Genomic DNA, 27,767 nt, shown 5'->3' with positions numbered 1-27,767 from the left:
CCTCACAAAATGTATCCAATGTGATCTCCTGCTGTAATGTCAGTTTTGTCTTTTGCTTCCTCCCCTGCCTAGGAGCTGTGGTATGTTCTGTACACGGTCAGACACAGGGGTGAGAGAGACAGAGCACGGGGGAGACAGCTCAAACAGGACAGAGCAGGGGGGAGAACACAGCACAGGAAGGAGAGAGACATTAGACAAGGGGGATAGCACATGGGGTAGAGAGGTCAAAGAAGAGAGCACAGATGGGAGAAGTCAGCAGATGGGGAAAGAGAGAGTGGATAGGTGGGTGAGCACATGGGGGGAGAGATTCTCAACGCTGCAAAGCCCGCCCCCATCGTGACATTACCGCCCCCTATCGCATCGGGCCTCCATCTAGTTACAGTATATTTATGTATATATTCACTTATATTTGTTTTGTGTGTGCAAACATTATATTTGAACATGGTATATAATGATATTATGGTCTTCAGTGGAGAATGAAACAGAGGTTAAACGAGGAAATTACATCACAATTCTTTTTTTTTTAAATAACAGCTTTATTTAGCTTACAAAAACGCATACAAATCCGCATCAAAAACGCAACAAAACCACGTGGAATTTCAACTGCGTTTTCTGCCAAGAGAGGCAAAATCTGCGCAGAAATTTCCACAAGCAAATTCGCAACGTGCGCACAGAGCCTAAAAAAACTTTTTTTTGCAAAGTTTTTGCATTGTCATATTTTGAGAGCTATAATTTTTCTATATTTCGACTTACAGAGTCATGTGAGGGCTTGTTTTTTGTGGGACGAAGTGACGTTTTTATTGGTACCATTTTTTGGTACATAATATTTTTTGATCGCTTTCTATTCTGATTTTTATGAGGTATAATGTACAAACACCAGCAATTCAGGAATTTTTGGGTGGGTTTGTTCTTGTAAAGCCATCTCATGTGTGGTAAACGTGATAAAGCAGATTTAGGGTATGTGTGTGGTATCTAGCAGGTACGCGGGATTGAGCGACGAGCAGGAGGCAGAGCAAGGGTTGAACTCAAGTTTTATATGAATATTATTATTATTTATTTATATAGCGCCATTAATTCCATGGTGCTGTACATGAGAAGGGGGGTTACATACAAAGTTATAGATATCTTTAACAGTAAACAAGTTTACAATGACAGACTGGTGCAGAGGGGAGAGGACCCTGTCCTTGTAGACTTATATTCTATGGGATAGTGGGGAAGAGACAGTAGGTCGGGGGTGCAGCAGCTCTGGTAGCTTGGGTGGTGGTGAGGCGGCAGAATGATTATTGCAGGCTGTAAGCTTTCCTGAAAAGATGGGTTTTCAGGTTCCGTTTGAAGGATCCGAGGGTGGTGGATAATCGGACGTGTTGAGGCATGGAATTCCAGAGGATAGGGGATATTCGAGAGAAATCTTGGAGGCGTTTATGTGAGGAACGAATAAGTGTGGAGGAGAGCAGGAGGTCTTGGGAGGATCGAAGATTACGTGAGGGAAAATATTGGGAGATTAGTTCAGAGATATAGGGAGGGGATAGGTTGTGGATGGCTTTGTAGGTCAGTGTTAGTAGTTTGAACTGGATTCGTTGGTGAATTGTGAGCCAGTGGAGGGATTTACAGAGGGGAGAGACAGGGGAGTAGCGAGGAGAGAGGTGGATTAGTTAGGCAGCATTGAGGACAGACTGGAGTAGTGCAAGAGAGTTAGCAGGAAGGCCACAGAGGAGAGTGTTGCAGTAGTCAAGGCGGGAGATGATGAGGGCATGTACAAGAGTTTTAGTAGATTGAGGGCTGAGGAAGGGACGGATTCTGGAAATATTTTTGAGTTGGAGGCGACAGGAGGTGGCAAGTGTTTGGACGTGTGGTTTAAAGGACAGGGCAGAGTCGAGAGTTACTCCGAGGCAGCGGATTTCAGGTGCGGGAGAGAGTGTGATGCCGTTTACCATAATAGATAGATCGGGTAGGGAAGATACATGATATGGAGGAAAGATAATGAGTTCAGTTTTGTCTACATTGAGTTTTAGGAAGTGAGAGGTGAAAAAGGAGGATATCGCTGATACACTCCCGGATTCTGGACAGCAGAGAGGTGACATCTGGGCCAGAGAGGTAGATCTGAGTGTCGTCCACATACAGGTGGTACTGGAAGCCATGGGACTTTATGAGTTGTCCTAGGCCAAGAGTATGGATTGTTGTGAATTTGCTTTCTGGCCTACCTCTGGTTACTGCTGAAGGTGGTGGAGCTGGTCAGGTTGACGGAGGGGTTGCGAGTTCTCTTTCTGGGCTCCCTCTGGTGGTTACTGGAGGTAATGGAACTGATGTGATTAACAGAGGCTTGCCTCCTGATAATGAGGACGACGATTGGAGATCTGGGGTTTCAGACTGGATTTAAGACAGCTGACTCCCTCTATCCCTGCTGGTGATTTTTTCCTGCCTCCTGAGGTCTTAATTTCCAGCTCAGTCTCTGCATGCTCAGCTAAGTGTTCTTTTGCTATTCTGTTCACATTTGATCTGGTTTTGTCTATTTCAGTTTTGTGTGGGTCAGCCAGCTCCGGCTGGGGCTGTGCTGAATCACCATCCATATGTTACTGCTTGCGCCAGTTTGTTTTTGTCCCTTATTAGATTGGCCTCTTTTTGCTCTGCTTTCAGAATATACCAGAGTGCTCATATAGTGGGCGAAGTCGTGCGACTTCAGTATTTTTGCATCAGACGTGTTGGACCTTTTTGCAGGGTTTTTTTGCATGATTGCAGACAGTGTCTTTCCTTTCCTGTCCTGTCTAGTCAGTGTGGGCCCCATTGTTTGCTCAGTCTACTTTCCTACCTGCGTTTGTGTTTGCATCTTGTCTCACCGACAATATATGTTTGGGGGCTATCTATTCCTCTGGGGTCTGCTCTGGGGCAGTTTAGATTTCCCCTTTCTTGCTTTAGGCTTAGTTAGCTCTCCGGCTGTGCCGAGGCGTCTAGGATCATCGTAGGCACGCTCCATGGCTACTGCTAGTTGTGTGGATAGGATCAGGGGTCTGCAATCCTCTTAGTTACCAACCTCTCTGGTTTTCTGTGGCTTGGCTTGGGCTTGCTCTCCTCCTCGGTGACCCAATCATAACAATAGATGGAAAAAAGTAGGGGCCCCAGGACAGAGCCTTGGGGGACTCCAACAGAGAGAGGGCGGGATGAGGAGGTAGTGTGGGAGTGGGAAACGCTGATTGTGCGGTCAGAAAGGTATGAGGCAATCCAGGACAGGGCAAGGTCTTTGATGCCAAGGGAAGAAAGAGTCTGTAGCAGTAGGCAGTGGTCGACTATGTCAAAGGCAGAGGACAGGTCGAGAAAGAGGAGGATGGATAACTGTCTGTTAGCTTTGGCTTTGAGTAAGTCAATAGTAATTTTGGTCTTGGCAGTTTCAGTGGAGTGGTGGGGGTGGAAGCCAGATTGGAGGATGTCAAGGAGGGAGTTAGATGAGAGGTGGGAGGAAAGTTGAGCATGGACATGCTGTTCAAGGAGTTTGGAGGCAAATGGGAGCAGTGATATGGGACGAAAGCTGGGCATAGCAGTTGGGTCAAGGTTTAATTTTTTGAGGATGGGTGTCATGGTGGCATGTTTGAAGGCAGAGGGGAAGGTACCAGAAGATAGGGATAGGTTGAAGAGATGGGTTAGGGCTGGAATAATCATGTTAGTGAGGTTGGGGAGCAGGTGGGAAGGGATTGGGTCAAGTGCACAGGTGGTGAGGTGTGATTTGGAAAGGAGATGAGTAAGCTCTCCTTCAGTGATGTTGGAGAGGGAGGTTATTGGGGAAGGGCAGAGGTCTGGTATGTGGAGTGGTTGGAGTGGTGGAACAGTAAATGTTTGCCTTGTTTGGTCGATCTTATTTTTGAAGTAGGTGGCAAAGTCTTCAGCAGAGATGAGGGGAGTTGGAGGTTGCAGTGGTGGGCGGAGGAGAGAGTTAAATGTGCTGAACAGTTGTTTTGGGTAGTTGGATAATGAAGATACAAGGTTTGTGAAATAGGTCTGTTTAGCAGAGGTGAGGGCTGATTTGAAGGCAAGTGTAGCTTGTTTGAAAGCAGTGAAGTCCAGTTGAATATGTAAGGTAAAGCTGACAACGAATTCTCCACGCAGGGAGGTAAAACACAAAATACACAGACTCCACATGGGGTAACTAACACGGCAAAAAGTGACCGTTATGCAGACACGACGACTGAGGTAAGAACAACAACAAGTCACTTATCGGTCTCTAACGTCCTGCAGAGCTGGTGTACGTGGGAGATGGTTTGGCGATGCTGGAGTCGGCGTGCCCAGCCGATGAAGCGTTGCCAGAGAGTCTGGCAGTCCTTGTGCTCCGGTGATGCGGGACGTCTGCTGCCCCGGAGTGGCTCTCCTGGGATCGGAGCCGGTGCTGGGAAGTCCGCAGTCCTCTGGGAGAAAGCCGCAGCGTCGGTGAGGAGCGGCACGGCTGAGGCCGCGGATCCCGGGAAGAGAGCCGCAGCCGTGGTGTGGGGCAGCACAGATGGACCCGCGGTTCTCGGTGAGGGCACCGCAGCCGCGGTGAGGAGCGGCACAGGGGAGGCCGCGGATCCCGAGGATGGAGCCACAGCCGCGGTGAGGAACGGCACAGAAGACGCCATGGACACCCGGGGATGGAGCCGCAGCTGCGATGAGGGGCGGCACAGGAGAGGCCGCGGATCCCGGGGTTAGAGCCGCAGCCGCGGTGAGGAGCAGCACAGGAGAGGCCGCGGATCCTGGGGCTGGAGTCGCTGCCGTTGTGAGGAGTGGCACAGGTGAGCCTGGTGACGCCGGGAGGGATGCCCACGGGGAGGTGCTGTTCAATGCACAGGTAGTGCCGGGCCTGAGGGCGCGCTGGGGGCTGCGTCCTGCGGTCAGTCTGGAAACAGTCTCTGCTCCGGTCCTGCAGTGCCAGTCGTACGTCCTGTCAGGTCGGGTGCTCAGGCTCCTATGACCAAAGTGCTGACTCACTGCTGAAGGGGAAGGCCTGCTTCGCTCCTCCCACCTACGTGCCGACCCTTCTCCCGTCAAGTTTCTCTTGTGTACAGGTGCCCCTCGTTTCCTAATCATATTCAACCAGCCCCCTCGCTGGCTGGTCACCAGTCGGCCCTGTCCTGAAATCATATCCCCGGGAACATGGGTGACAGCCCTCCCAGTTCCGACCCAGACACGCCATTGTCCCACTTTACGGGACCAACTCCCTTACATTTGCACATGCTGTGGATTCTACTACGGATCAGTAGAATCAGAATTAGGCTGGTTTCACACTGGCATTTCACAGACCTGCTTCGGTCTGCGCACGGCCACTGCTAAGGTCCGCCCCCTGCCGCGCCTCCTCCAGTTAGCTCCGCCTATGGGCGCATGACGCTGCATGCGACCTGCGTCCCCTATCTTTAGCACTGGGGGCGCAGGCCGTGCGCAGGTATGCGTTTGCCGGTGCATGCGTCCTTTTGACGGTGCGATGAGCGCACCAAAATGCAACAGGTTGCGTTTGGCGCTGGTCGGCCGTCAAAAGGACGCATGCGCCGGCAAACTCATACCTGCGCACGGCCTGCGTCCCCAGTGCTAAAGATAGGGGATGCAGGTCGCATGCAGCATCATGCACCCATAGGCGGAGCTAACCGGAGGAGGCGAGGCAGGGGGCGGAGCTAAGCAGCGGCCGTGCACAGACCGACGCAGGTCTGTGAAACGCCAATGTGAAACCAGTCTTAGCTGCGTTGTACAGTACCATTAAAGTGAACCTAAAACAAAAAACGCTGTGAACATGCTGCGGAAAAATCCGCAGCATAAACGCTGCGGGTTCATTTCCGCAGCATGTTATTCTTTGCGTCAGTACGATTACAGCTATACCACATTTATATCATTTTATATAAAATAATTGTTTTTGCATCGCTTTATTCTGAGAGCTATAACTTTTGTCTTTCTCCGCTAATGAAGTTGTATCGGGGCTTATTTTTGCAGGACAAGATGACGTTTAGAGGTATACCAGTTTTATTTCCATTCCACTTTTGTTCCGCGGTATGATGAAAAAGCATAGTTTTTGCCACTTTTTTTTTTTTTACGGTGTTCACTGAAGGAGTTGACTAGTCGGATACTTTTATAGATCAGGATGGTATAATTTTTTTTTTTTTTTCATTTTTTATTTATTTTGTGTTTTTTTAAATATAGTTTTATGAAACTTTTTTAGTTAGCTCCTCTATGGGACTTCAACTTTTATTCTCTGATCACTGGTCTCATACATTGCAATACAGATGTATTGCAATGCATGAGATCTGACAGTTCTACACTGGCAGATCGCCTGTTAGGCCCTGCTTATGGCTGGGTCTAAAAGGCCACTGTAGCTGACAGACCCGGAAGTCAGAATATGACCTCTGGCTGCCATTATAACCCTCGGCTCTCCCATGATCACATCATGTGGGTGCTGGAGGGATGAGAGAAAGAGTCCACTCACTCTTACAAACTTCTAAATGCCGTGATTTCTTTTGATCGTGTCATCTAGAAGATAAAGCAGGATTAATATCACCAGTGTCGGACAGGGGTGCCAAGGGCCCACCAGTAACATTGACTTTGGGGCCAACTTTTCACCTGAATAAAAATATTACATTACCCTCATTCACAAATTTACCTATATCTCTATATAATAATAAACTAGGTAGTTTGGTTAATGAATGATGAGCTGCTTTTTTCTGTACAGAGTAAAACGTGAATTATGCCAAGTAGTGCCATTACAGTGGGGTTGGGGGACCATGACTACACAGGGGCCCACCGGGGTTTCCCCTGTTCCCCTATGGGCCAGTCCGAGCCTGAATATCACTGAGACTTGAGGCAATAAGGTCCCAATGATATCGCCGGTCAGAACTAGCATTCTGCAACAGAATTCCAGAACTTGTAGAACTCTGGGGATCCTGAGCTCTGCAAGACTGCTGACCATAGAGAAAGTCGGTGTTGCACAAAGACCAGCAAACGCCAACGTCTATTTACCGTTGGCGGATGGGAACATCCATTCAGTCTACATCAGGATAACATCACTTGAAAGCTCCAATCAATGATAGCGGCATCTAAGTGGCTAAACAGCATTAACAAAAGCTAACTATGATTGCTGCTGTTAGAGGCAAATGCCGGCTGTATCACTCAGCCAGCACCGTCCTCCTGAGTCCGCTACATGCACCTGCACCCTCTCCATGATGTATTAGTAAGTCAAGGAGCGGGAAGGAGTCAGGCAAGTGTGCCCAAATGAAGGCTGCTTTGGTTCCTCAATAAATCGGCCACACAGTGGTCTTCACTAGGTTTCAGGTCCAAAAAAAACACCACAGAAGGACGCTGAATACAGAGCACTGATATATAGTAATACATCCCGCACAGCCATGATTGTTGTAGCGTCACATAGACACACCTGGAGCCGACCCCAGCCACACTTATTGAGATCTAGATCCGGAGCCGGTCAAGCGAGAGTTGGGTTCAGTCAAGATCTGTGTGTATGTGAAAACAATCAGCCCCCGCACACTGTGTGCAGTAAACACCTCATGTTGTACCTTTCAGCATAGATGTCAAGTTTCCCCAGGTCATCCGAAAGTCCAATGAGAGCGTCCAGAGTCCCCACCTAACGAGACATGAAGTGTTAGACAGGTTACCTTAGGAAAATGGTTTATCTATCCCCTATCTACCTATTATCTATCTATCTATCCATCTATTATCTTTCTATCTATTATCTATCTCATATCTATATATCTATTATCGATCTATCTCATATCTATTATCTATCTAACTAGTATCTATCTATGTATCTATCTATCATCTATTATCTATCTATTATCTAGCTCATATCTATCTCATATCTATCTATCTACAGTGGGGAAATAAGAATTTAGTCAGCCACCAATTATGAAAGTTCTCCCACTTAAAAAGATGAGAGAGGCCTGTAACTGACATCATAGGTAGACTTCAACTATGAGAGTCAAAATCAGAAAACAAATCCAGAAAATCACCTTGTCTGATTTGTCAAGATTAATTTTGCACATTATGTTGGAAAATAAGTATTTGGTCACCTAAAAACATGCAAGATTTCTGTCTCTCACAGACCTGTAACTTCTTCTTTAAGAGGCTCCTCTGTCCTCCACTCATTACCTGTAGTAATAACACCTGTTTGGACTTGTTATCAGTATAAAAGACACCTGTCCACAACCTCAAACATTCACACTCCAAACTCCACTATGGTGAAGACCAAAGAGCTGTCGAAGGACTGCAAGAAACAAAATTGTAGCCCTGCACCAGGCTGGGAAGATTGAATCTGCAATAGGCAAGGTGCATGGTGTGATGAAATCAACTGTGGGAGCAATCATAAGAAAATGAAAGACATACAAAACCACTGATAATCTCCCTTGATCTGGAGCTCCATGCAAGATCTCATGCCGTGGGGTCAAAATGATCACAAGAGCGATGAGCCAAAATCCCAGAACCACACGGGGGGACGTAGTGAATGACCTGCATAGAACTGGGACCACAGTAACAAAGGCTACCATCAGTAACATACTACGCCACCAGGGACTCAGATCCTGCAGTGCCAGACGTGTCCCCCTGCTTAAGCCAGTACATGTCCAGACCCATCTGAAGTTTGCTAGAGAGCATTTGGATTATCTAGAAGAGTATTGGGAGAATGTCATATGGTCTGATGAAACCAAAGTAGAACTGTTTGGTAGAAACAAAACTCGTCATGTTTGGAGAAGACAGAATGCTGAGTTGCATCCAAAAAACACCATACCTACTGTGAAGCATGGGGGTCACAACATCATGCTTTGGGGCTGTTTCTCTGCAAAGGGACCAGGAAGACTGATCCGTGTACATGAAAGAATGAATGGGTCCATGTATCGTGAGATTTTGAGTGCAAACCTCCTTCCATCAGCAAGGGCATTGAAGATGAAACAAGGATGGGTCTTTCAGCATGATAATGATCCCAAGCACACTGCCAGGGCAACAAAAGAGTGGCTTCGTAAGAATCATATGAAGGTCCTGGAGTGGCCTAGCCAATCTCCAGATCTCAACCCCATAGAAAACCTTTGGAGGGATTTGAAAGTCCGTGTTGACCAGCAACAGGCCCAAAACATCACTGCTCTAGAGGAGATCTGCATGGAGAAATGGGCCAACATACCTCCAACAGTGTGTGCCAACCTTATGAAGCCTTACAGAAAACGTTTGACCTCTGTCATTGCCAGCAAAGGATATATAACAAAATATTGAGATGAACTTTTGTTAATGACCAAATACTTATTTTCCACCATAATTTGCAAAATAAATCTTGCCAAATCAGACAAGGTGATTTTCTGGATTTGTTTTCTCATTGTGACTCTCATAGTTGTGGTCTACCTATGATGTCAATTACAGGCCTCTTATATCTTTTTAAGTGGGAGGACTTGCCCAATTGGTGACTGACTAAATACTTTTTTCCCCACTGTATCTCCAATCAATCAATCTATGTATCCATGTATCTATCTATCTATATGGAAAAAAATCAGGCAGCACTCCAGTTCAAGGAAAAATTATGGACTTTAATTCAACGTTGCACCACTTGGTGCTGGATTAAAGTCCACAATTTTTCCTTGAACTGGAGTGCTGCCTGATTTTTTTCCATTTATATTTTGCGTTGGACAATCGCATTATTCAGGAAGTATTGCACCCAAAATCTGCTCAAGTTTGTGCTGCTGTCTGTTTTTTTCTATCTATCTATCTATCTAATATCTATCTATCTGTTGTTTCTTTCAGAATTTCCATAGTACTAGGAGTGCTTGGTGGCCTGTTATATGGAACATTACATGTAACCACCAGTGGACACAGACAGACAGAGGACCCCTGTACAATAATGTGTCAATGACAGAAGCTTCTTGCTACTTTGGAGGTGGTGGTGGCCTCCTGACTTCCTGGGCCCCTGTGCGGCTCCACTAATTACATGTCCGGCCCTGCATCTAATGTTTTAAATATGTTTAGGTTGCGGGTCACGAGTTCCGTGTGACTTTGCCTTCCAGGACCACGATGCAGGCAGCGGGTGACTACAACACGACCTTTCTGCCAATTTGCTGAATTTATTGAGGTTTTATATGACACATATTTTAAGTCTTCTGTTGTGGCCCGAATCTCACGACTATTTCACAACAAATACAAATTGTATTTTGGAAACAAAATGAGTAAAAAAGAGAAAAGAGTCAACGATTCTGCTTCCACCTTGTAGTTTCAGGATAAAGTAACATAACAGACAACTGTGATCGGTGGAGGACAACAGACAGGCTTTGTTTCTCTGCTTCTACTCATTTCCAAGATCTCTGCTTGCTGTCATTGAACAGATTTGATGTCAAAACCTGAAATTGTGTCATTGTCTCTATCTATCCTCACGGCAGTGTAGAAGCTATGAGCTCCGGGTCAGGAAAAAGCACAATGAAAAGGAACAGTTACAGACCCCTCACTCTTCTCTTCAGGTTTCCCCATGTAGGTGGTAATGATCTACAACACACAGGTAATCTGCCCTCACCTTCAGGTCAGGTATGATGAACTTTGAGTTGTCGGACAGGTTGGCCTTAGAAGTGACTGTATTCATTCTCTCCAGGGCTGTTAAATTGGTCTTATCTCCGGGAACCGAAACCAACCAAAACTCCGACATTTTCTACTGGTATGAGGAGCGTCAGGCACTGGAAGACATAGCGTTACAGGATGTCAAGGAAAGAAAGCTGGCGGCTCTGTTATATCACTGTGTGTCATGTCGTAAGATATAACAAGTAATACATGTACATATACAGTGCTGTGCAAATTAATTGGGACAAAGCATTTCTTTAAGTAAAATCGTAAGTTGGTTACCAGTCAGTGATTCAAACCAGTTTTAACTGCTTTGAACAGGTGTGAGTGTCTGTTCAAAGCAGTTAAAACTGGTTTGAATCACTGACTGGTAACCAACTTACGATTTTACTTAAAGAAATGCTTTGTCCCAATTAATTTGCACAGCACTGTACTACATACACTGAGTAATACATGTACATACACTGAGTAATACATGTGTATATACTGAGTAATACATGTACAAACACTGACTAGTACGTATAAATACACTGTGTAATACATGTATATATATATACCAGGGCCAGACTGGGACTAAAATTCAGCCCTGGCATTTGAAGTTACACAGGCCCACTAGTCACATGGTGACTACATAATATCTTTTTACACTTGTAGGTTACAAGGAGTGAGAGGAGATTAACACGACTATATAACATGTAGTCAGAGCTGTGCCCAGTATTTCAGCTCAGTCCTATTTATTGCTTTTAGTTGCAGTACTGCTCCCAAAGCTCTGTCCCCTTTTGTACGCACGGTGACAGAATTCCTGGCAGAACCGCTATCCATTGGGCAACCAGACCTCCTGGTCATAGCTGCCCCTATCATACCTCCCAACTTTTGAAGAAGGGAAAGAGGGACAAAGACTGTGGCGCGCGCAGCTGTAAATTTTAAGCCATGCCCCGGCCACATCCATTTCGCAACTAGTCACACCCATGTCCACGCCCAACCGCACCCATTTAGCACTGCTGATCACACTGACTGGTACTGAGGGCACAGTGGCTGGCATTATGGGCACAATAACTGGCACTAAGGAAGAGAGAAAACAGAGAGAAAAAAGAAAACAGAGAGAGAGAAAGAAAGGAGAGCGAGAGAGAAAGAAGAAAGAACAGAGAGAGAAAGAAAGAGGGGAAAGAAAGAACAGAGAGAGACAGAGAAAGACAGAAGTAAAGAAAAGAAAGAAAGAACAGAGAGAAAGAAAGAGAGGAAAGAAAAAGAAAGAAAGAGGGGAAAGAAAGAACAAAGAGAGAGAAAGAAAAAAGAAAGATTAGAGAGAGAAAGAAAGAACAGAGAGAGAGAAAGAAAATGAGGGAAAGACAGAACATGATTTTTTTTGTTTCCATTACAGCATTTTAAAGTTGGGTCGCAACGCTGAAATATGGAAATGGAGAAGTTGGCAAAGTTCACACATCGGCTGTTGCAATGGCTGCAATTCCACCTTCCACCAAGGTGCTTTTTCATCTGTGGGAATAGGTGATAGCCCGAGGGAGCCAAATCAGGGGAATAGGGTGGGTGCTGAAGCAGTTGGAAACCACAGGAGTGAATTGCAGCAGCCGATGTGTGAACTTTGCCAACTTCTCCATTTCCATATTTCAGCGTTGCGAACCAACTTTAAAATGCTGTAACGGAAAAAAAACAAAACAAAATAAATCCAGATTGCTCACGAGACCATTCAACTAACTAAATAACATATTGCATTGCAAAACAAGACCATGCAAAAAAGATTTCATGGGTGGGCCTCAAAGTTTTCAGGCGCCCCTCGTACTTGTACATATGCTGAGTAATAAAGTGGGTCTTCTCCTTTCTACTAACTGCACCTTCAACACAATACCACCTCTACCCTCCCTTATCCTCCCCTCTTTTGAAGTCCACTCTGTCCGCATCTACTCTCCTTCTAACCTCCGAGTGGTCGTCATAAACCAACCTCTGGGCCCGGCCACTGCCTTTATTGATCAATTCTCTACCTGGCTCCTTCACTTTCTTTCCACTGACATTCCCACTATCATCATGGGTGACTTCAACATCCCTACTGATACACCAGTCAACAGCCTCCAAACTTCTGTCACTTACTTCATCTTTTGGAGTTACTCAGTGGTCCTCCTCAGCCACCCACACAGACGGACATACAGTAGACCTGATCTTCACCCGTCTCTGCTCCCTATCTAACTTCACAAACTCCCCTCTCCCTCTATCTGACCACCATCTCCTCACTTTCTCATCCCTGTCCTCATCATCTGTCACCTATGTCCAGCAATATGCTCACCCCCACAGAAACCTCGCACACCTAGACACCGGCACACTCTCTGACTCTATTCTACTACTGGCATCCATCCACGACACAGACACTGTCACTGCTTTCTACAATGCCACTCTTACATCAGGTATTGATGCGGTCGCCCCTCTCATTCATGGCACAGTGTGATGTATCACTAGACAACCCTGGCACAATAACATCACTAAAAAGCTTCGGCAAGTGTCCATGGTTGCGGAGCGGCGTTGGAAGAAAACACATTCGCAAGATGATTTCATTGCACTCGAACAAGAAACGCTCCCTTTCAAGTCTGCCCTCACCTCTGCTAAACAGGCCTACTTCACAACCCTCATATCTTCCCTATTCTACAGCCCCAAGCAGTTATTCAACACTTTTAAGTCCCTCTTCAGCACACCACTGCCCCCTACAACCTCCCTCATCTCTGCTGAGGACTTTACCACACACTTCAAAAATAAGATAAACCAAACAAGGTATAGGTATGTCTTTATTGCTCAACCACCACAACCCTTTTGTATACTAGACCAATGCTCTAACCCCACAACCTCCCTCTCCAACATCACAGAAGGAGAGCTTAATCGTCTCCACTACAAATCACACCTCACCACGTGCACTTGATCCCATCCCATCCCACCTCCTCCTCAACCTCACCACCACACTTATCCCATCCCTAACCCATCTCTTCAACCTATCACTAACTTCTGGTACCTTCCCTTCTGCTTTCAAACATGCCACAATCACACCAGTTCTTAAAAAGCCATCCCTCGACCCGACCGTTATGTCCAGCTATTGCCCCATATCGTTGCTCCCATTTGCTTCCAAACACCTGGTGCAGCAAATCCACACTGAACTTTCCTCCCACCTCTCATCTAATTTGCTCTTTGACAATCTACAATCTGGTTTCCATCCCCACCATTCCACTGAGACTGCCCTGGTCAAAATTACTAACGACCTACTTACAGCCAAAGCTAACAGACAATTCTCTATACTCCTCCTTCTATACCTGTCCTCTGCTTTTGACACAGTTGACCACTGCCTCCCATTACAGATCCTCTCTTCCTTTGGTAACAAAGACCTCATCCTATCCTGGATCTCCGCATTGGTGGGCACTGATCTGATTAAGGAAAGTGCCACTGACTGGGTGTGCCTTTCCAACCCTCCCCTTACCCCTGATTGGTTCGGGCATGACAGCTGCCCTTCCATGATTTAATGAGGTGGGATTTAAGTATGGGGAGCCAATTGGGATAAAGAAGGGATTAGCACAGCCCCTTCCTATGTATATAAAATCCTGGGATTTTAGCAGCCCTTCCTCTTCCTCCGTTCACTGCGGTCCTGGAAGTGCTTTTTTAGCACTGTCTGGTAGGAAGATGGCAGACCCTCTGATTGAGGCCCTGCGAGCTCGGGTTCTGCAGGAGGGTGAGCCCTGGCTTCGGTCAGTGATAGAAGGGATCAGCGCTCACCTGTCCTCGGCGGTTATGCCCCATAGCGCGGTTCAAGCGGCGGTCACCCCTGCCGCGGCCGCTGCGGCTCAGTGTGTGCGGTCGGCGGCGGGGGTGCAGGGAGGAGGCAGGCGGTCCGGGCGCCGTACCCGCCCTCCTCTGCGTCTCCGGGAGGCCTCACCGGTGCCTGTTGGGCTGCGTGGGCGGTGGGCGGCAGGGCGGAAGTCACCGCCCCCTCACTTCCGGTCTGGCGCCGAAGCACGGGAGGAGTCGGCGGCGCTGCAGGACATAGTGACTGGGTCCCCGGCGGCAGCGTGCAGCAGTGGTAGCGTGCGCGCCTCACGTGCGGTACCCAGGGAATCGGGCACAGGGAGGGAGGTGTGGGGTCAGGGTAGTGGGGAGCTGTCGGTCCCAGCGGTGGGACACGTTATGGGGGGCAGGAATAGCACCTCCTCCGCAGGGTTGGCGGAGGAGGCAATTAGAGCACAGGCCACGGTACCATTAGGGGGGGGACAGGGACAACCACCAGCTTTTCAGCAGCAGCCGGGGTCAAGCCCGTCACAGCCGCCCTTGATTATGGCTGTTAGTGCCACAAGGGGTAACTTACAAACGGATGACACTGTGGCTACGTCTAATGACGCCCAGTTTTCGCAGGCCCAGAACAGGGTGGCTGCGGAAGGGGTTGCAGGGGTTAATGCTGATTTAAGGGGTTCCCCAGGCAGGAGGGAGGACAGGCGTAGGCGCCGGAGATCCTCGTCCTCTTATTCGTCGTCCCCACAGTCGCGGTGGGAGCGTCGCACTTCTCGGAGGAATAGGAAGAGGTCCCGGCGGTCGGGGCGCAGGGAAACTTCTCGTGGTCGTCATCATCATCGGTCCTCGAGGCGTGGCTCCCCATCTTCGGTGTCGGAGGTGTCCAGCACGTCTGCGAGTCCTGAACATGGCCAGGGCCCTCCTCCTGGTCATCGGGAGTCGAGGGCACGGTCAAGGACTTTCAGCCTGGTCGAGGTGGCCGTGCCTCCCAGGGCTTCAAGTCGCAGCACTTTCAGCCAGGAGAGGTGTCCAGGAGCCGGAGTACCTCCATCGATGGGAGTCCCTCCTCCATCAGCGGACGCGGGTGAGTGTTCCCTTTTGGGACTAAAAAGTGCGGATAATGCTGTGGTTCTTTCAGCTCTGAAGGCGTTGCTTGGGCAATTGCCCTTAACATCCGATGTTGTAAAAAACAAAGCAAAAGTTGATACCGCGCCAGCGGGAGTATATAAAGATACCATGTTTTGTGGGGTGAGTGCGCTTGGGTCGCACATCGACGAGGAAACTAAAACAAAAATTTGGAATAATGGTTTTATAGATATTTGGTTGCTAATTTCTGTGGATCCACATACGGTGGATAAAGAGAGGAGAACGTTTGAGAGATTTACGGATAAAGGGCGCCAGAAGGTGGCGAAAATGATGAACAATTGGTTGCAGGCTTTTGCAGTGCTGGGTTGCATTATGGGTCAGAAGCATCCGGGTCGTTGTTCGGAGCTTTTTATTTACCAAGATTTGATTTACAACTCTTATAAGGCTCATGGTGGATCGGCTTGGTGGCGGTATGACGAAGAATTCCGGAGGAGATTGGCTCTCCATCCAGATATTGGTTGGGGGGTGAAAGCGACCGAGGTTTGGTTAAGGTTGATGATGACACAAAGGCCATCTCCCTTTTCATCAGCGGCTGCTGGACAAAGCACAACAGGTTCCAGTTCAGTGGTCGTGCGAAGACTTGGTGCCTGTTGGTTGTTCAATGAAGGGCACTGCAGATTCTACGGCCTTTGTAAGTTTAAGCACGAATGTTCGGCATGTGGCGGTTCCCATCCAGCATGTAAATATTCGCGGCCACCAGGAAAGCTGCCCATTAAGCCGCAGCAAACTGATAGGAAGGACGCCGGTGAGCGTAGTCGAGATGGGACCGTGGTTAGACCGTTATCCTAATAAAGAAGCGGCTGGTCAGCTGCGTTTTGGTTTTTCTGAGGGTTTTTTCATCCCGTTCCGACTGCAAAAATGCAGTGGTTTCCCGGCGAATTTGAAATCAGCCCGGGAACATCCAGAGATTCTTGTCGAGAAGATACAAAAGGAGGTTCATCTTGGTAGGATGGCTGGCCCCTTTTCAATACCGCCGTTTTCGGAGTTTAGAGTGTCGCCGTTAGGGGTCATTCCGAAGAAGGAGCCGGGTTCGTTTCGATTGATACATCACTTATCGCATCCGAAAGGGTTTTCCGTCAATGACGGGATTTCGCCCGAAGATGCATCGGTGTCTTATGCATCGTTTGATCGGGCGGTAACGTTGATCAGAACGGCGGGTGAAGGTGCTTGGTTGGCAAAATCGGATATTGACTCGGCGTTTCGTTTGCTGCCAGTGCACCCGGATTGTTTTCATTTGCTAGGTTGCCAAGTGGATGGCGAATTTTACTATGACATGTGTCTCCCCATGGGATGTTCTATCTCTTGTTATTATTTTGAGCTTTTTAGTTCATTTTTGGAATGGGTAGTGAGATGGGAATCGGGGAGCAGGTCCGTTACCCACTACCTGGATGATTTTCTTTTTGTTGGCCCAAAGGGCTCGGATTTGTGTAACAGGTTGCTTATGGCTTTCACGACCATGGCTGACAGATTTGGTGTGCCATTGTCCCTAGAGAAGACCATCGGCCCGGAGCAAGTTTTATCGTTTTTGGGCATCGAAATTGATACGGTCGCAATGGTGTACCGTCTTCCCAGTGAGAAAGTTCAAAAATTGATGTCGATGATTGATGGATTCATGTCTGTTAACAAGGTGACCCTTTTACAGATGCAATCGCTGTTAGGTCTCTTGGTTTTTGCCAGCAGAATCATGCCAGTGGGCAGGGTTTTTTCGCGGAGGCTATCCTTAGCTACGAAAGGTGCGTCTAGCCCCCATCACAGGGTGCGGGTTACAAAGACTATGAAGGCGGATTTGGAAGTGTGGCGTTTGTTTTTGGAAAAGTTCAATGGTCATACCTGTTTTATGTTGCCCTGCCGCATGGCTCGTGATATGGGATTACGTTTCACAGGAGATACAGAGACTGTTTTTTTGGCGGTTTTCGAGAACAGGACGTGTAGGGAGCCGTGGCCGGAGGTTTGGAGGAGTTTGGAGTTATGTCGGGACGGGACGTTATGTGAAATTTTTGCGATTGTCGTTTCAATTGAACTTTGGGGTGAGTTACTCAGTAACCAAGAGATTCATATGCAGACTGCTGATTTGCGCGTTGCTAGATGTATCAATCATATGTCGTCCAAGTCGCAGCCGGTATTGAGCCTGCTGCGCCGGTTGGCTTTATTGAGTCTGAGATTTAATATCTGGCTTCGAGCTCAATTGGTACAAGAAAGTGATCTTTGCATGTCTAACTTTTCCATTCACCCTGATTTACAGGTGCTATCAGGTTCTTGCCCCAATGCTCTCCAGGAGGTTTTTCGATGTCCGCCGCACCTGTGGGAGTTGGTCGCGAACAGCTGATGTCGCTGGTTCGCTCATCGGTGACTGCGTCGACGTGGCAAGCTTACGGTAAGGCGTGGAAGGAATGGTGTTTAGTGGCGGGTTCCAGGCCGGTGCAAGACTGCGGGGAGGCGAGATTGCAAGTGGTAATAGAGTACCTCTGCCATTTGAGGGATAGGGGTTTGTCGGGGACATCAGTACAGCAGCGTTTGTCGGGTATTGCCTTTCATTTTCAATTGTTAGGTTGGGGGGATGTGACGAAATCCTTTATTATTCGGCAGGCCATTAAAGGGTGGAAGAGGATTCATCCTTCTAGTGAGTGTCGGCGTCCTATTTCGCTAGCCTTACTGGGCCAGCTGATAGAGATTTCGCAAAAGGTCTGTAGTTCGAAGTTTGAAGCGGCCCTCATATCCGCGGCGTTCAGTTTAGCATTTTTTGGAGCATTAAGGGTTGGGGAATTAGTTCCACGTGGAAAATACGGTTCAGAATGTGGATTACTAGTTGGGGATGTGGTTTTCTTGGACACAGCGGTACGGGTACGAATAAGGAAGTCTAAGACTGATACATTGGGTTGGGGTTCTTGGGTGTTGCTGAATGCCTCAAACTCCCCGACGTGCCCGGTTGGTTTGCTGACGGTATACTTGGATGTTAGATGCGGTGGTGAATTTTTCTTCACGCACGCAGATTCATCGCCATTGACGAGATACCAATTCCAGGCGGTATTCAATAAATGTTTGAAAGGGGTGGGAGTGCCGGTTCGTGATTATGGCACACATTCTTTTCGAATTGGGGCTGCTACGGAGGCTGCTAAGGAAGGTTTGCCTGATGAGGAAGTTCAGCGGATCGGGAGGTGGCGTTCAGCGTGTTTTGCTAGGTACATTCGTCCGGATTTATTGTACTAACGCTTCAATTCTTTCTGCAGATCCGGTTAGACCAACGGTATGGCTGCTGGGACACTCGTATATATTTTGGGCAGCGCAGCGAGCGGAATGTCGCCCTGGTGGGAGACATTTAGGCTTTCGAGATGTGTCCTGCATGTGGAGAGGCATCCGGGGGTTGCAATGGCCGCAAGTTCTCCCGGAAGTGGTGTCGATTTCAAGAGGAACCAGGGGTCCGACAATTTTGGTTTTGAATGCAGGGGGAAATGATTTATGTTCCTACAAAATGGCGGAGCTCCTTACAATGATGCGAGCCGACATGGAGCGATTTCATGGTTTTTTTTTCAAGAATTGGTTTTCGTATGGTCAGAAATTGTTCCGAGGGCTGTGTGGCAAGGAGCGAGGGATGGTATAGCCGTGGAGCGTACCAGGAGGAACATAAATGCTCGGATTTCTAAGTTCGTTCGCGAGCGTTTTGGGGTAGTGGTTAGGCATAGACAGTTGGAAGGGGACAATGCTGCATTGTTGAGACCCGATGGTGTACATTTGAATGATATCGGGCTCGATATTTTTCTCTCTGGTCTCCAAGATGGCATTGAGCAGGCATTGCTGTTGATGGGTGGGGGTTGGAGTCCTGTCTGAGGTCAGGATCCTCCGTGGCGTTGGAGAAGTTATTGCATGAAGCTACGGCTTGCCGGCTGACTTGCCTGCGTCTATGGAGCGGGGCATTGAGCGGCTAGCTCGTTTTAAGAAAGCTAAGTGCCTGTTTACAAAAGGTTGTTAAATTTTATAAAAGAAGTTTAATAAAGCTGTGACCGACTTTCACCCATCATTTGTTTTCAGTGTCTAATTAATAGTGGTTAAGAGGGGCTGAGGAAATGCGTTAAGGGGTTACCTTCCCCTCCTTTTAGGTCAACACAGTCTGGTGGGCACTGATCTGATTAAGGAAAGTGCCACTGACTGGGTGTGCCTTTCCTACCCTCCCCTTACCCCTGATTGGTTCGGGCATGACAGCTGCCCTTCCATGATTTAATGAGGTGGGATTTAAGTATGGGGAGCCAATTGGGATAAAGAAGGGATTAGCACAGCCCCTTCCTATGTATATAAAATCCTGGGATTTTAGCAGCCCTTCCTCTTCCTCCGTTCACTGCGGTCCTGGAAGTGCACAGCACACGAAGCCTCTGGATCACAGCCAGGGTGCCACAACAGTCTATACACGAGGCCGATAGCCGAGGGCGACTGCACCACCGTATCACGCTGCGGGGTGCCAGGCATTCACTGCTCTTGGCTCTATGTTACCTCACATAAGGTTCTCCAGCGGGTCTAATAGGACTCCATCTTCATCCTGGGGGATAAATATCGACCCTCGCATATGATCTCTCTCACTGTCTCACATATCCCCCCCTCTGTTCAAACTTGTGGGCTGAACACTTGTCACCATACAGGGGGCTCATGACAGGGCATCCGCATTTCCCTGTGATTTCCCCGCCCAATGTTCAATGGTGAAATTAAAATTCTACAGGGATAGAAACCATCTGCTGACCCAAGCATTCCTTTCTTTGGCATTCCTCATCCATAACGAGGGTGAATGATCTGTCACCAAGCGAAACGGTCGACCGAGTAAATAATAGCGTAGGGATTCCAAGGCCGACTTAATGGCAAGGGACACCTTCTCCACTGTGTTATAATTTTTGTTGGCCAGGGTGAGCTTCCTACTTAGGTAGGTTACTGGATGGAGGTCATTTTACAGGGATACGGCACTGCTCCTCCTGTTCTGCCTTGCACAAAGGCAGAACATATGTCTGCTCAAACTGTCAGAAACAAACTCCATGATAGTGGTATGAGGGCCAGACGTCCACAAGTGGGTGTTGTGCTTACAGTCCAACACCATGCAGGGAGATTGGCTTTTGTCATAGAAAACCAAGAATGGCAGATTCAACATTGACACCCTGAGCTCTTCACGGATGAGAGCTGTCATGATCGTTGCTGGATCATGTCAGTTAAAAGCACTGATAACCTTTTTTTTCTCTGTGCTTGGAGATAGTTTTTGCCCCCAGTGGCCAGTATGGTCATTGCACTGGTGTTTTTGATTCTAGTTTGCCCCCGGTGGTGGTTAGTGTAATTGAACGGGGATCACAAACAGGTGTGATTGCTCTATAAAAGATTGTCAGGTGTGGTAATCACTGTTGGTGATAGTCCTCAGTTACAAGCAAGCCTGGGTGAAGGATGGAGCAGTTTGGCAGTGGGTCAGTAATGGTATGGGGAGGCATTTCTTTGGAAGGCTGCCCAGTCCTCCATGTGCTAGCCAGAGGTATCCTGACTGTCATTAGGTTCCAGGATGAGATACTTAGACCCATTGTGAGACCATATGAAGGTGCAGTGGGTCCTTGGTTCCTTCTGTTGTATGACAATGCTAGGCCTCATGTGGCTGAAGCGTGTCAGCAGTTCCTACATGATGAAGGCATTGATGATATGGACTGGCCTACCCATTCCCCAGACCTGAATTTATTCGAACACATCTGAGACATCATGTCTCATTCCATCGACCAACGACACGCTGCACCACAGACTCTCCTGGAGATGACTGATGCTTTAATCCAAATTTGAGAGAAGATCCTTCAGGAGAATATCCGCCGCCTCATCAGGAGCATGTCCAGGCGTTGTAGAGGTCATACAGGCACATAGAGGCCACACGCACTACTGAGCATCTTCTCCTTGTCTTGAGGCATTTCCACTGATCAGCCTGTAATTTGATTTTCCACTTTGATTTTGAGCATCATTCCAAATCAAGACCTCCATAGGATATTAATTTTGATTTACATTGATCACTTTTATGTTTTATCGTTCTCAACGCATGCCACTATGTAATGAATAAAGATTTGCAACTGGAATATTTCATTCAGTGATATCTAGATTTGGTGTTTTAGTGTTCCCTTTATTTTTTTGAGCAGTGAATATATACAATATGTATTACTTAGTGTATAAGTATAGTGTAAGGCCAGGCTCACATACTGTTAACACAGCCCGTTCAACTCATAGCGTTGACGGGCTGCGTTAACGCTATAGCATAACGAGATATGCATTATGCTATACCGCTAGCGCTGATGCTTCACGGACACGGGCTCCATCAGTGATGCGTCGCGATGCGCCACATAATGGGGGTCTATGGCAGCGTTAACAGACTGCGTTACACTGCGTTATATCATTTAACGGACTGCCATAACGCAGTGTGGCCCCAGCCTTAGTAATACATGTGTATATACAGCGTAATACATATAAATATACTAAGTAATAAATACCGTATGCTAAGTAATAAATGCACTACATAATACACATGCAAATAATAAGTAATAAGGCTCCTTCCTTCAGGATGGTTCTCCAGGTGCAGGAAAAGTTGTCACACAATACACTCCACTTCTCACAGGGGGAGGATCAGGTGTCTTGTACCTGTGATATTACCTGAGGTGTGGGATTACTAACATCTTCTGCGTGGAAGAGGTGTCAAGAGAGGCTGCTAATGTGACGACCAGCAAGATGAAGCAATCCATCCTGCTCCATCTGCGCAGAAATGACAAACCCTAAATGGCTGATTAGGCGATTTAACGCAATTTCCTAAACTGCAACCCAAATAGTTATCTTTATAAACAGATGTCACTGTCAGAATGCAGGAGCTGTTTGTGGCGGCCTGGAGTCTGCAGATGAAACCACAAGGGCTCACAGGTAGGCGAGAATTCAATATTAATCCCCCCTTTCCCCAAAATAGATATATATTCCAAAATCAATATAGAATTATAAATTACTCCACAAGTTCATAAAATAACAAGGGAAGATCAGTCTAAGGGCGTAGTCAGATGTGGCATAAATCGCCAACAGATCAGAACACAGTGACTGGCTGGCAGCTCTCCCCACCTGAGTGTGAGAGCTTCATGTATTTCTAGGCAGCTGCTCGGGTCAGAACAGCCGATGGCCAGTCTTTATTAACAATATACAGTTTTACCATCATTTGAGCATCTAGGTTTATTTTCATCAGTGTGACGGATGAGATTTTCATCCATTATTGATCTGTGTGTCCGTTTTTACCATCGGTATGGCATCTCGTATGCCAAAGAAAAAAAAAATCAAAGGTAAACAGTAAAAAAAAAAAAAGGACTTAGATAACACATAGATGACTTCCACGCTAATTTTTTTTTTTTTTTTTGCCGACACATGGTCCACCAAAAAAGACGAACATGTGAAAGTTTCTGTAGACTGTAATGGGTACATGTTCAACACATATCTGAATGAGGTCTAAAAAGAGAGAGGAGAGTTTTAAAAATTTAAGGCAAATTTATTAAAAGCCTATCGTAAAAAATAAGTCACGTTCCGATCTTTCTACCCTTGTTCTGAGCTGACGTAGAATTGCGCCATTTGTCCAACTGATAATTATATTATTCATTGATTATTAATTATTATTCCTAATTTGGCCTGAGCTGTGTATCCCATTCCCAGGAAGCCATACCCACTTTTTAACTTTCACGAGTGAGTTAAAAAAAAAAGTATCAAAACTTTGCAGAATTTCGCCGATATTTCAATGTGGGTTTAGGTAAGTTTTACAGCAAAACCCGATGTAACGTCGATAAATCTTATTCTTTCAATGTCTGCATTTTTTCCAAATAGGGTATGTCAGTGCAAAATCATCATTGTCTATAAAAACTGCAATATGTTCCAAAATTAAAGAAAAAAAAGTCTGTGCCCTGCACATCTATGGGAGGTTGCTCGATTTTGATAGGACAAATGGGCAATGCCTAACCCTGACCAATCTGACCTAATACATGAATACACAAGGATCAAGCCCTAAATAGACAGATACAAGGTAATAGAAGAATGCCTGTACCTGTGAGTGGGTGACAAGCTCCTGCTGTACTCTACCTGGACAGTATCCTGCATTACCTGGGTGTATGTGCTGCCTTCTGTGTGCTGTGCCGGTCCAGCGCACCTCCTCTCCTGCACACAAATGCTGCGCCTCACACTTCACAGCCTCCCTTTATGTGTGGAGCATCAGTAGGTGGCACCTGTCATCCAGCTCAGGGCTGCCCCCTGCAGGCACTGTACGCACTGCTCCCTTCACCTCCCATTATCAGGACCTTACCTACAGTCAAACCCCTAGACAATTCAATATACCTATATTCCTGCTGCAAAATATCAAAAACCTATAGAAATCATCAAAACAGTGATGATAATAAGTGAAAAAGAAAATATAACAACTATCAATAGTGTAAACAATTCTTTTAACCCCTTCACCTCCCAGCCTGTTTTCATTTTCCTGACCAGGCCAAATTTTGGAATTCTGATCAGTATCCCTTTATGGGGTAATAACTTTGGAACGCTGTGACTCTGAGACTGTTCTTTAGCGACACATTGTACTTTATGTTATTGATAAATTTAGGTCAAAATTTTTTACGTTTATTTGTGAAAATATCGGAATTTTGGTGAAAATTTCGCAATTTTTCAAACTTTCAAATTTAATATCCTTAAATTAGCTAGTCACAATGTGCAAAATAATTAATAAGTAACATTTCCCATAGGTCTGCTTCACATCAACATCATTTTTAAACATCATTTTTTTTTTTTTAGTAAGTTAGAAAGGTTAGAAGTTTATCAGAAAATGTCTCATTTTTGCAACAAAAATTTACAAAACCGTTTTTTTTTTTTTGCTTTTTTTTAATGGACCGCATCATGTTTGAAGTGGCTTTGAGGGGTCTAAAAGACAAAAAAAATATCAAAAAGTGACACCGTATTAAAAACTACACCCATCAAAGGGCTCAAAACCACATTCAAAAAGTTTATTAAGCCTACAGGTGCTTCACAGGCGTTAACGAAATGTAGAAGAAAAAAATATTAACATTTAAATTTTTCTACACAAAAATATTAATTTAGCCATACATTTTGCATTTTTACAAGGGTAATAGGAGAAAGCGGACCATACAATTTATTGTGATATTTCTCCTGAATGCGCAGATATCTCAAATGTGGTGGAAATTTACTCTTTGGGAGCACGGCAGGGCTTCGAAGGAAAGGAGCGCCATTTGACTTCCCGAACGGAAAACTGATTTTGTTTTTAAAATATAAAAAAAATTAATCATATATATATTTATTTATTTTTTTTTATATTTTTTCATTATTTTTTGTTGTTTTTTTGTGTTTTTTTTAGATTTTTACAGCTTTTTAAAACTTTTTTTGTTTACCTTTCTACCTTGCTCCGGGATGGAGCAACAAATTTCACTTACCTGATTGCTGATCTAATACTCTGGAATGCTTCTGTGGGGAGGACACGTACTAGATCATGCTCTGAACAGGAGCTTATAGGCCACTGTACCTTGGTGACCCCGTTCTGGAGGCAGATTCTCAGGAAGATCTATATCCGGCCCATAGATCTTAACAGCTCATTTACATATTAGGAAAAACTTGGATTTCTCTGGAATAAGACGTCGGATCGCAGGTAAAAAGGGAACTCAATGGACTGATGTGAGTGATGACTGTCTATGTACTGCACTGTGGAATATGTTGGCACTATTTAGGCAGTAAATAATAAGTAACCAGCGGACATGGTTGTATAACCAGTTTTGTGTTTCTGCTAGATCTAGTCAAGACTTGAGACTGCAGCATGATTTACACTGTATACACTGTACACACTGCTCTCTGTATACTGAATTGATAGTGTATAGTATACACTGCCGCTATCCGAGCTGTCAGTGGTGGCGGATGGACTCATTCAGTCGTTCTCAGGGCTTGTGAGTCTGTCGGAGGATAAAATTGGAGCACGCGCGATATTCGGATAGCACACAGCCATGTGAGTCAATGAGTCTGTGGAACATATCGGACTGCACTCGGAAGACATCTGAGTGCTGTCCAATTTTTACAGACTGACAAGATGGAGAATTTTTTTCCCCATCTGCTACACGTCTGAGAAAATCGGATCACACTCTGATCAAACACTGATTAGAATGTTATTAGCATAATCAGCCCAATTCTCTGGAATGGGAGAAAACACAGTTGCCTGACCCTAGTCTTATAGTGACTGCATCTTGTTATAAAGAAACAAAGTGGGATGTTATCATCCTCACCGGGTCCACTGCTGAGCCTCTGCTGCTGCTGCCGGTGAGTCTGGCTTTGGCTGAAGCTGACAGTGCAGCAGCCAATCACTGAGTTTAGTGGCCCTGACAGTGTAGACAGAACACCCTGCGCAGAGAGCTGAGTTCATAGATTGGATGCAGCCAATGCCAGACACTGAGAGCAGAGGCTGAGACTCATCGCTGGACCTGGGGCAGGTGAGTATAGCGCAGGTTTTTTTGCAGGACGAGTTGTACTTTTGAACGAAACCATTGGTTTTACCATATAGTGTACCGGAAAAATAAAAAAAAAATTCTAAGTGCGGTGAAATTGCAAAAAAAGTGCAGATCCACAGTTGTTTTCTGTTTTATTTACCATGTTGACTAAATGCTATAAATGACCTGCCATTATGATTCTCCAGGTCATTACGAGTTCACAGACACCAAACATGTCTAGGTTCTTTTTCATTTAAGTGGCAAAAAAAAAAATTAGAGACCCGCAACGTCTCCATTTTTCGGGATCTGGGGCTGGGTGAGGGCTTATTTTTTGTACCATTTACCGATCAGATTAATTAATTTTATATTCTGCTAGATCGGATATTTCTGAACACAGCGATACCAAATATGTGTATTTTTTATTATTTTTTTGTTTGATGTTTAATGGGGCAAATGGGGGATGATTTCAACTTTTATGGTTATTACATTTTTTAAACTTTTTTCACTTTTTACTTTATTTGCTAGTCTCCTCAGGAGACTTGACTCTGTGATCATCTGATCGCTTATGCTACATTTAGTATGGCTTCAGCCCTGCCATGTGTAGCAGAAATCACGATCTCCTATGATTGCCGGCCATGGCTGGCATTCACAGGAGGATGGTGATGACAGCCACAGAGGTCTTCTGTAGACCCCCCAACTGTCATGACAACCTATCAGTGCCCCGTGATCAGGTAACAGGGGCGTCGATGGGCTGGACTTGTGACACGCTTTCAGCCGACGTGTGACTGACAGCAGCATTTAACTGATTGACAGCCGTAGGTGGATCCAAGATCCACCAGTGGCTGTTAGAAGCACTTGAAGGCTGATATGATCACCCATCAAGTGCGAGGAAAGATGCGGGCTCAGGGTATGAGCCCGCATCCAAGGCAGGGACATGGCGGATGACATAAATATACATCATTGGTCGTTAAGAGGTTAACTCCTTTAGTGCCGCACCCAAACAATGCAATTTGTTCGGAGCGTTCAATTGCACACCCACTGCCCCTCTTGAGATGCAGTGATGGGTTGCAATGGCACTTGGGGTCTGCTGAAGTTCCCCCTGTTGCTGCCATGTTCTTTCAATTGTTGGGGTTTTTATGTCACTGTACATACAAAAAAAAGTTATAAAAGGTGATCCAAATTCAGTATTTACCACCCAAATGTTATCAATGAAACCACACAAAAAACACAGCAACGTTTATGGGAAAAATAAAAAAAGGTCTTGGTCTCTGAAAAAAGCGACACAAACCAAATTTTATTTATTTATTTTTTAATAAAAAAAGGTCAGAATTTTTTTAAGCCAAGAAAATAGAAAAAATATATTCAGGTTTGTTGTTGCTGTAATTGCCCCGAGCTGGAAAATCTTGATTTAACGGCTTTTTTTTTTGCTGGACAATTAACGCCATAGAAATGAAACCGCAAAAATAATAATGATGAAATTGCTTTTTTTTCCCCACAAATTTCACCCACCTGGACCTTTCCTATTTTACAGGCCATTATATGGTGAAATGAACGATGGCTTTCTAGACTACAACTTGTATCATACAAAATAGGCCCCGGGCTAGCACTGTGGGGAGAAGAATAAAAAAAAAGGAGGGAAAAACCAAAACCTCAAGAGTAAAATTGTCTGCCTCCTTAAGGGGTTAATTTGAATAAGTAACCTGGAAATCTTAAACTTATTTAAAGGGGTTGTCCAGGTTTTTTTTTTTTTACAGCAGCGTCCAATGTGAGGATTCTCTGGTGCCGGCGGCGAGATTGGGCGGTCATGTGTTCACATGTATGCGATAT

The 27,767-nt window shown here is 46.0% G+C and overlaps 1 protein-coding gene across 2 annotated transcripts in view; it reads right to left on the bottom strand.

Moving 5' to 3' along the window:
• Positions 1–23,639, bottom strand: part of ATP6V1C2 (ATPase H+ transporting V1 subunit C2) — a 102,340-nt gene extending 78,701 nt beyond the window's left edge. Inside the window, exons 1-3 of one of the 2 annotated variants that reach the window (XM_073568227.1) lie at positions 23,566–23,639; positions 10,496–10,652; positions 7,512–7,579 (exon numbers count right to left, since the gene is read on the bottom strand). In XM_073568227.1, coding sequence (XP_073424328.1) covers positions 7,512–7,579; positions 10,496–10,624 — 197 coding nt within the window. In that variant the 5' untranslated portion in view covers positions 10,625–10,652; positions 23,566–23,639. Of the gene's footprint in view, positions 1–7,511; positions 7,580–10,495; positions 10,653–23,509 lie in introns of both variants that reach the window. The other variant, XM_073568228.1, reaches the window with a different exon arrangement.
• Positions 23,640–27,767: the final 4,128 nt, after the last annotated feature.

This window comes from Dendrobates tinctorius, unplaced genomic scaffold (genome assembly GCF_039654945.1).
Source record: "Dendrobates tinctorius isolate UK_male_01 unplaced genomic scaffold, ASM3965494v1 ptg000021l, whole genome shotgun sequence".
In the NCBI taxonomy this organism is placed as follows: Eukaryota; Metazoa; Chordata; class Amphibia; order Anura; family Dendrobatidae; genus Dendrobates; species Dendrobates tinctorius.
The sequence above is the reverse complement of the archived record's forward strand: the minus strand, read 5'-3'. Positions and strand labels throughout refer to the sequence as shown.